The sequence below is a fragment of the Hirundo rustica genome, chromosome 20 (genome assembly GCF_015227805.2).
Source record: "Hirundo rustica isolate bHirRus1 chromosome 20, bHirRus1.pri.v3, whole genome shotgun sequence".
Classification (NCBI taxonomy): Eukaryota; Metazoa; Chordata; class Aves; order Passeriformes; family Hirundinidae; genus Hirundo; species Hirundo rustica.
The window spans coordinates 895,367-905,203 of record NC_053469.1 but is presented as its reverse complement, the minus strand read 5'-3'; the positions used below and the strand labels follow the sequence as shown (position 1 = coordinate 905,203).

Sequence of the window (9,837 nt, the reverse complement as noted above, 5' to 3'; positions counted from 1 at the left end):
GCATCGCGCCGGGCCGGCCGCGCCCCGCCCCCCCAGGGGCACCACGGGAGCCGTAGTCCGATCGCCGCCCGCGGGGAGCCGCGGCCCGGCCCCGACGGCCGCGCCCCGGCCCGCCCCGAGCCCCCCGCCGCCCCGCCCCGCGGGCTTCCGCGCCCCGGCCCGCCCGGCTCCCCCCGGGCCGGTGCACCGGGGAGCGGAGGGGCGGCAGGGGCACCCGCCGGGCCGAGCCCCGAGCGCTGCCCGCGGCGCCGCCACAGGGGAACCGGCACCGCCAGGCGGGCGGAACCGGGCACCGGGCACGGCCCGGGGAAACCGCGCGGCCCCCGGCGAGAGTCCGGCCGGCTCGCCCGGGCGCGCCGCTTCCGAGGAGGAGGAGGGGATCGGCCAGCCCGGAGAGGGACGGGCAGCCTCGGCACCGGCCCGGGACCCCGGGCGGGCACGGCCGGCTCCACCCGGGGGGGACGCGCCGCCCCCGCGCCGCTGCCGGGGCCGGTGCCGCCGCCGGGACGGGACGGGGCGGGGCGGGGACGGGACGGACGGGCGGACGGGACGGGCGGCTCCTCCCCGCCGCCGGGACGGGCCGGGCCGGGCGGAGCGGGCGCTCGGGGCGGGCGGTCACCGCCGCTCTCGCCATGCGGGCGCTGCTGCTCCCCGCGCTCCTGCTCCCGGCGCTGGCCGCGGTGCGCGGCGCCGCCACGGTAAGGACGGACCGGACCGGCACCGGCACCGGCACCGGCACCGGCACCCGCTGGGGTCGGGAGCGGGATGGCGATCGCGGCCGGCAGCGATCACGGCGGCGGTCGGGAGCGGGCAGGGGCAGCCCCGTCCCTGCGGGGCCGGACCGGTGTCCCCGGCGGTCGCCGCTCCGTGCCCGGGCGGAGAGGCGGGGGCGCGGCCCGACACGGGCGGGGGTCGGGGGTCCCGGGAGGGGCCGGGGTTCGGGTGCCGGTGCTCCCAGCGCGGCGGGGGTTCGGCGCGGGGAATGACCCGGGCGGTGGGCGCGTTCGGGCGGTTGGAAGGTGCCCAAGCCCCGGCGCTGCGGTGACGGGCGCTGCAATGGGCGACTCCGTGCCAGAGAGAACAGCCCAGACAAGTCTTCCCCCGCGGGGATGAGGAGCAGGAGCGGGACCGGGCAGCGAGGGGAGCCAGCCTCCCCCGTCCATCCAGAAGCCCTCGGTGCCAGCTGGAAAACGTCTACCGCGGGGTCAGCGGCCGTAGCGGTGCCGGAGCAGGGACACTGGGACCCGGCCCAGGGCAATGGTGGTGGGAGCAGCTACTGCTAGGATCACCGAATGTTAAAAAGACGGGGCTTCCCAAGACATTTGGTGGAAAACGACGCTAACACAGCTGTTGTCGGCAGCACTTAGCTTGGAACAGATATCCAAGCCTGGAATGCCCTGTTGCTTGGGCTCCCGGCAGGGTGCCAGGGGTGATGCTGGCAGCACTCAGCGATCCACGCGGTGCCTTCGCCTCCTCCATCCCTCCCTCCCTGCAGGTGCTGCCTGCTGTGCTCAGAGGTGTTTTCTCAGTTCTTGCCGTTGGATGAGATCCCATCGGTGGGCATGCGTGTGCCACACAAGGGCTTGGCATTGCTGTGTCCCTGTGACCAGCACGGGACGCCCGAGCAGCGCCAGCGCCCGGGGCCTGGCTGCCGTCAGCCACGGCCCAGCCCTGCCAGCACCGCTCTGCCTCAGCTGCAGGACGTGTTTGACACCTTGTGCCAAGCCTGGGAGGAGGAGGAAGAGGAGGGTGACATGGTTTCCCTCCCGTGACGGGGACGTGCCTCCCAGCAGCTGTGCCAGAGCGTGCGGTGCGGCAGCTTATCAACACGGCGTGTTTTCCTCCGAGACGAGTCCTCTGGCAGCAGCCAAAGGACAGCTCAAAAGCTGGCCAAGGGTCATTGTCAAAGGTCCCACTTTCTCCAAATAATGTCACAAACTCTGTGCTCACATGGATGCTCTTGCGAGAGGTCCCGGAAACTGGGAAAATTACCCAGCTCATAAAACTTGCAGTGAGGAAACCCTCAGCAAAGTGCAGGGACGCTCTCCCACACCAGCCATGGGCGTGCAGCCCCCGTGGAGCTGGGACCCACTTGGGAGGAGAGGCAGCAGCCACCCGCCAGCACCCTGGGTCTGCAGCGAGTGGGGGCATCCAGGGAAAGAATCACCAGAGCCCCTGCAGGGCTGCATCAGCCCCCACACAGCTTTTCTGGGGAACTCACAGATTCCCAGCTGGAGAAAGGAGAGCACCATGGGCTGCCTTCTGCACCCACGTCCCCAGGCGCCTGTGTGCTGCTGGGGAGAGGGTCTGTGCGTGCCCCGTGGGGGCTGTCCCCTGCAGAGTCGGGTACAGCCAGGCACGGGCTGGCAGAGGGCAGCCAGCTGATGTCCCGCGGTGGGCGATCCTCACAGAGTCTCCCTGCGTGGGAGCCTGGTTTTCAATACTTCCTTGCTTGTGGGCTTTTCTGTATAAATAGAGCATGCAGTTCCTGTTTGGGGAAGCTGGCGCAGAGCAAGGTTTAGTGTTACAGCCCCCCGTGAAGGCGGGCGGCCGCCCCGCGTGGGTGCAGAGAGCACCCACAGCGCGTTTGCCCACGCGGGACGGACGCGGCCGGAGCCGGGCGGGTCTGTGGGAAGGGCTGGCCCTTCGTGCCGTGGGAGAGGTTGTGTGCGCCGGACACCTCCACGCTGTGCAGTGTCCCGGCTGTCGTTCGCTGCTCTGGGCGCCCGCCTGCTCAGCCCATCCTCAGCGGGATGTGCGGGCCCCGCGCCGGCCGCGCCTCCACCGCGGCGAGCCAGGGCCGAGGGAGGGGATGGACAGCCCACGGTCACCTCCTTCCCCAGGAACGAGCTTCCAGCGCAGGCAGATGCCGCCCTGCCCTGCAGAAGGTGCTGAGCGCAGGTGGGGTCACGGCGTGTGCCGGGGCCGGGCTGTGCCGCAGCAGTGGCACCTTCAGCGGCGGCTGCTGCTCCGGGTGCTGGCAGGAACGGGGACGCATCTTGGACCTTCAGCGGGCCTCCAGTGGGGCACAGCAGGATCTCGCACGGGATTCCCACGGGGATGTGCGCACCAGGTCTCCGGCAGCGCCGTGCACACGGATGGACGCTGCCGTGGCCAGGACAGCCGCCTCCGGCGCTGCCGGCTGCGTGCAGCTCATGGCCCGGCTGTGACTCGTCCTGCCTGTTTGCACAAGTGCCGGCCGGCCCTGGGGGAGGTCAGGGGGCCCGGGGACGTGCGAGCCTGGCGAGGTGGTGTTTGGGGAGGGGGGTCCCTGCCCTGCTCCCTGCTGAGAGCTTGATTAGATTCTGCTCAATTTACAGCCCTTTGGCTTCCCGGTGTTTTCCTTCAGCCAGCAGGACCCGGTTTCCCTTTGAACGAAAGAGGTTTTTTTTTTTTTGAAATGCAAAATGTGTGAATTTTTGCAGCCCTTCAGGAAGGGGAGGAAGCCCCTGGCCCGTGTGGGCTGCGGGGAGCTGGGGGTCCGTGCCCAGCTCAGGGAGAGCCACTGCCCTGCGGCCGTGGGTGCTCCCTGCAGGCAGGACATGGACCCCGTGGGCCTCTGCCCTTTCCCACGCCACTCTGCGCTCCGCTGTGCTCCGGGGAGGACCAGGAGCCAGAGCTCAACTGTTTCCCAGCTCTGCCACCGTTCCGTTTCCCAGGATGAGTCAGAGTCCCCGCGGGCAGAGCCCTCTCCCTGCGGGGTCACCGCGCCGCCTCTCCCCGCTCTCCCACCCTCCCGGGTGCTTGGAGAAGGCGCATCCCCGGACGTGGGACACCCAGAGCGGCCCGGCCGTGCTCCTGCCGGCCCGGCGGTCCCCCGCGGGTGCACAGCCGGTGGCAGGGGGTGAGAGGGACTCGGCTCCCCTGTTCCCGAGCACAACGGGAGAAATGAGCTTAAACCAGCCGAAAAGCACCCTGGGCTCTGTGGCGTGAATCAGGGCCATGTGTGGAAACAAGGGAGTCCTTGAGCGTGTGCCTCGGGCCATCGCGGCAGACTGAGGGGCCGAGCTCACCCCGAGGTGGCTGCACGTCACCACAAACAAGGAACCCTGTGTGGGCTTGGAGCCGTGCCGTGGGGGCACAGAGGCGCTGCCGGGTCTTCTTGCCACCATCCCTTCTCTCTGAGGTCTTGCTGGAGGCTGGGAAACAGCCGCGGAAATGAGACTGAAGTACCTGAGCCACGAAACACTGGGATGAGCAGCTCCCCGGGCTTCGTCGCTGTCGGCCCGGGTGCAGAGCGGTGGGACAGGGTGCTCTGCAGCAGACAAAGCCTCACACTCTTCGGGGCACAACCACGAGCCCCAGGGGCAGTGGGAGATCTCTGGGCAAGCAGCAGTGAGGGAGTTGGCTGTGATGGTGCGCTGGGCTTGGCCCTGTGGGACACCCGGGTGGGACACCAGGCTCATCACGTGTCCCGCAGGCTCTGGGTGATGTGGACCAGGTCCGGATGACCTCGGAGGGCTCCGACTGCCGCTGCAAGTGCATCCTGCGGCCGCTCAGCAAGGACGCCTGCAGCCGCGTCAGGAGCGGCAGTGCACGCGTGGAGGATTTCTACACCGTGGAGACGGTGAGCTCGGGGGCTGACTGCAAGTGCTCCTGCACCGCGCCCCCCTCCTCGCTCAACCCCTGTGAGAATGAGTGGAAGATGGAGAAGCTGAAGAAACAGGCCCCTGAGCTCTTCAAGGTATCTGTGGTGTGGTGGGACCGGGGGCCAGACCCCGTCCCTGCGCTTTGCAGCTGTGCCCCTGCCCTGTACCCCATGCCCCATGCCCCGTGCCCCAGCCCTTGCCCCAGCCCTGTGTCCCCCCTGCAGCTGCAGTCCATGGTGGACCTGCTGGAGGGAACGCTGTACAGCATGGACCTGCTGAAGGTGCACTCCTACATCAGCAAGGTGGTGGCACAGATGAACACGCTGGAGGAGGTGAGCGAGCTCCAGCAGCGCCATCCCTGTGCTGCTCCCCACGGGGCAGCTCAGGACCGTCCACGAGCTCCCTGAGTGGGGCTCCAGCCTCTCCTCTCCTGCAGACCATCAAGACCAACCTGAGCAGGGAGAACGACTTCATGAAGGAGAGCGTGCAGCACCTCACCGACCAGATGAAACGCTACGAGAACTACTCGGACATCATGATGAGCATCAAGAAGGAGATCTCCAACCTGGGCTACCAGCTGCTGCAGAAGGATGCGGCTGCCATCCCCGAGAGCAAGGCACAGGTACCCCTCTCGTGGTGGGAGCCCTGGGGTAACCCCTGGCCGGTGCCTGCTCCCACTGCCCGGCACGGCGCTGGCAGGGCAGAGGGGGCGTGGGAGGGAAGGGGGTCCGACCAGGCTGTGCCCCCCAGGACACGACAGGTGGCCGAGAGAAGGAGGCAGGGCGGTTCCCCAGCACCCGCAAGGCACTGGGGGACAGGGCAGGCCCCCGAGCGCCCAAGGAGAAGCCGCTGAAGCCCGAAAAGCCCAAAAAGGAGAACCCCAAGGCCAGGGCGGGGTCGCAGCCCACGGCCAAGCCCAAGCCCCCGGCGCAGCAGCAGACTGTGGTCCGAGGCATCACGTACTACAAGGTCGGGCAGGTGGGAGCGGCGGAGGCTCCGGCCGGTGGCCGCGGTGAGTCGGGCGGCCGGGCGGGGATGGGGGGCCGGCAGGGCACCTCGCACCACTGCGGAGGGCCGGGGCCGCCCCTGCAAGCACGGTGACCCCCAGCTTGTCCCCGCACAGAGGGCCCTGCGAGAGGGGCGGCTGTGTCAGAGCAGCAGGAGGAGAGGGGCCCCCCGCCCGCCCCAGCTGAGGGCACCCCAGCCCAAGCCGTTGCACAGACCGAGACCACCGTGCCCAGCACCACGGCTGCGCCCAGCACCGCCCCGGCCCCCCGCAGCACCGCCCGCAGCCCCCCCGGCCCTGCCCCCGGGCAGGGGGCTGACAGCACCGGGGACCCCGAAACACCAAACAGAGGTGGGTGAATGGGCGACACCCAGCCCTGTGCGCCCAGTGCCCCTGGCCAAGCTAAGCCAGCAGCAATCTGCCGCGGGGAAGGAGGAAGGAGTCGGCTGCCCGGCTCAGCGATAACCCTTCCTCCTCCTCCCCTGGGTTCCCAGTCAGGGAGGCGGAGTGCGAAGGCACGATCGAGTCCGTGGAGCCCCCCAGGGAGCACCACAGCTACGGGCGCAATGAGGGGGCCTGGATGAAGGACCCGGCCGCCAAGGATGACCGCATCTACGTCACCAATTACTACTACGGGAACAGCCTGGTGGAGTTCAGGAGCCTCGACAACTTCAAGCAGGGTAAGGGGCAAGCGGCCGAGTGGGCACAGGAGCCCTGGCTCCTCCCTGGTGGGTGTCCAGTGCTGTGTGACACCACCTGTGCTGGGCCCCGGGGTGGTGGGCAGCTGAGGGGAGCTGGGGACCATCTGGAGGGCAGCAAGGGGGACACGAGTCCCCCGCTGCTGCCAGCATGCTCTGGCCATCGTGCATGGGACCCCAGTGCTGTGGAGGGTCCCAACACCTGTCCCACCCGCTCACAGGCCGCTGGAGCAACCTCTATAAGCTGCCCTACAACTGGATCGGCACCGGGCACGTGGTGTACAGAGGGGCCTTCTACTACAACCGTGCCTTCACCAAGAACATCATCAAGTACGACCTGAAGGAGCGCTACGTGGCCGGCTGGGCGCAGCTCCACGACGTGGTGTATGAGGACACGACGCCCTGGAAGTGGAGGGGCCACTCGGACATCGACTTCGCTGTGGATGAGAGTGGGCTTTGGGTCATCTACCCCGCGGTGGACTATGACTACTCACAGCAGGAGGTGATCGTCCTCAGCCGACTTGACCCCGTGGACCTCTCGGTGCGCAAGGAAACCACTTGGAAGACGGGTCTGAAGCGCAACACCTACGGGAACTGCTTCATCATCTGTGGCATCCTCTACGCCGTGGACACCTACAGCCAAAAGGAAGGGCAGATCTCCTACGCCTTCGACACGCACACAGACACAGAGGCAGAGCTCCGACTGCCCTTCCTCAACCACTACTCCTTCACCACGCAGGTCGACTACAACCCCAAGGAGAAGGTGCTCTACGCCTGGGACAACGGCCATCAGATGACGTACGGGCTCCGCTTCGTGGTCTGAGTGCCCGGGCGGGTCCCACTGCACTCCCGCTCCCGCCCTGCACTGTGCCTGGCTGGGGCACCCCGACGCAGCCTGGCCCTGGCGCCCCAACTCCAGCCAGGGCCGTGGCAAGAGCCCGGCTTCCACCCCAAAACCTTCCCCACGTGGTATGGCCATCACCTGCACCGTGCCCACTGTACTGCAGGGCAGGGAGAGCAGCCCCCAGCAGACGCCCCTGTGACAATGTGGCCCCGGGGCCGTGGCATCGGCCAGCATCGCCTTCCCAGGGACACAGAGAGGAGCCCAGCCCGCATCGCTCTGCCACTGCTGGCACCGCCCGTCCCGCAGCGGCGCACCGAGCGCCTCCTGCACTGCTCCCAGCCCAGCCACGCTCCCCGCACCCACCGGGACCGCGAGTGCCTTCACTGCCAGCGGTGCCTGCGCCGAGCCCCGTGGGGCGGGCGGGCCCCTCACCGCCGGGCGCCAGCAACAGGTGCCAGTCGCTATTTTAGGAAATGTGGTTAAGATGCCTTTGCTTTTGCTGATCATGAGTTTGTTATTTAAATGTGTTCACTGGAGCCGTGCAAGGCCCCTTTGGCAGCAGGCATAGAGGAGCCTGCCTGGGGTGTCCTGCCCACACACCCACCTGCCCTCACACCTGCCCTCACACCTGCCCTCACATCTGCCCTCACACCTGCCCTCACATCTGTCCTCACACCTGCCCTCACACCTGCCCTCACATCTGCCCTCACATCTGCCCTCACACCTGCCCTCACACCTGCCCTCACATCTGCCCTCACACCTGCCCTCACATCTGCCCTCACATCTGCCCTCACATCTGCCCTCACACCTGCCCTCACATCTGTCCTCACATCTGCCCTCACACCTGCCCTCACACCTGCCCGCACCCAGCACTGGACGGGGCAGCCCTCGGGCCTCTCACCCTCCGTGTGAGGCAGAGCACGGGGCTGCGAGCGCTTGGCTTGGTTTTGGTCATTTTAGACATGAACAGTATTAAAACATAACAGATGTGACAGTGGGCTGCGTGTGTTGTCACTTGTCCTGAAGCTGAGCAGGGAGCAGTGGGCAGGGTGAGTGCTCACCATCCCCATCCTTCACTGTCTCTGTCCATCCTTACCCACTGACCCGACCTCCAGGGCCAGGAGCGCCCAGGGCTCGCTGTCACAGCTGTGGCACACCTTGCAGCCACATCTGCCCACCCCCGGCCCGGGGCGGGCACCGCAGCAGCGCCAGCACGGTGCCACGGCAGCGCAGAGGCAGGAGGGGCCCGGGACAGCAGCTCCTGCCGGGTCCCGGGGAGAAGCTTTGGCATTGTCCCGAGAGCCGCCGGGGGCCGAGGCGCGGTGCCGGCAGCGCGGAGCAGCTGAGCGTGGGCGCTGGGCACGGGGAGCGGCTGCCCTGAGGCCGCTGCAGGGCTTGGCAAGCGCCCGGAGCCCTCCGTTCCCGTCCCTGTGTCCGCGGGCAGCGTCCCCTCGGCCCCGCCGGGCCCCGCACGCACCGGCCGGTGCCCACGGGCGCCTCGTGCTCCGGGGCTGGCACCGACCGCGTCCCTGGGTGCGGAAAGGTTTCCCACTGCGAGGACCTGAAGCTGGTGCCAGGCGCGGAGCAGCCTGGCACTCCCTCTCCTGGCCCCACGCTGCTCCCTGGTCCTCCTCTGGCTCACGGCAGCCCCTTCCCCTGTCCCTGTCCCTGTCCCTGCCCCGAGCCCCCGCGCTGGCCATGCACTGCACCCCTCGCTTGGCCGTGGGTCCTCGCCACCAGAAAGGAGCCCGTCCGACTTTTCCCCCCGACTGGGTCCCTGCCAGGCTTTTATCTAGCGATCCCCAGCAAATCCCTGTACAAACAATACGGATTTCTGACATTTTTTCGTGGTAAAGTAAACTCCCAGCACATCTCTAATTCCAGGGCTTTGTTGTTCTTCCGCAGGGGCTGCCGTGGCTCCGCGCTGTGCTGGGCTGGGCTACAGAAACCCCTCCGCTCCCCTCGGTCAGAAAACACGGGAAGGGAGGAATGAAACCCACGCGGTCAGAGTCCTGCGTTGTGTTGGGTCCTTTGGGCTGCGGTGGGGAGTTTCAGTCCCAGCAGCTCTTTGTGAGCTGATCCTCGCTCTGGCACGGGTCCCCGATGGCTGGTCCTGCTCTCTGGTCCCACGTTCTGCCCCTGGTCGCAGTCCCAGTCGCAGGACAAGCCAGGCTGAGGAGGACAGGGGTCCCCGAGCAGGACACGTGTGGGTGGGAGCAGGATGGGCTCCCGCTGCGACAGGCGCTGCTGACTTCCAGACATTCCTCCTGTGCGTGGCCGGCACCACCTCGGCTCATAACGTGATTAAAAGATTAAAATCTCTCAGTTCAGCAGCAAGCAGCAAATGAAGCTTGAGACAGGGATGTTGGGGGGCTGTGGTGCTCGAAGTCCCCGTGACAGCGATGTGATGCCTGGGGAAGGGCAGCTGAGGCCATCTGGGCAGGTGGCTCTGGTGCCACAGCCCTTGCTCCCAAAATCTCCTCCTGTCCTTGGTGCAGCCGGGCAGTGAGCCCGGATCCCCCCCACCTCCTTCTCAGTTACTGGCCGGGCTGGTTGTTTGTGGTGGTTTTGCCTCCTTCTGGCCCCCCTGCCCAGGCTGGCGTCCCGCTCTCCCCACGGTGCCAGCCCAGGGCTGAGGTGACCTGGGGGTGGCCGGTCTCTGGGTGGGCAGGAAGTACAGTGGGCAGGTGACATCCTGGC

The 9,837-nt window shown here is 67.7% G+C and overlaps 1 protein-coding gene across 1 annotated transcript; it reads left to right on the top strand.

Moving 5' to 3' along the window:
- The first annotated feature begins 617 nt into the window (after positions 1–617).
- Positions 618–8,340, top strand: OLFML2A (olfactomedin like 2A). Its single transcript, XM_040083475.2, has 8 exons — positions 618–698; positions 4,421–4,684; positions 4,814–4,921; positions 5,026–5,211; positions 5,340–5,601; positions 5,713–5,946; positions 6,090–6,275; positions 6,515–8,340. The coding sequence occupies exons 1-8, from the start codon at positions 633–635 to the stop codon at positions 7,114–7,116; spliced, it is 1,908 nt and encodes a 635-aa protein (XP_039939409.1). The 5' UTR covers positions 618–632; the 3' UTR covers positions 7,117–8,340.
- The last annotated feature ends 1,497 nt before the right edge of the window (positions 8,341–9,837 follow it).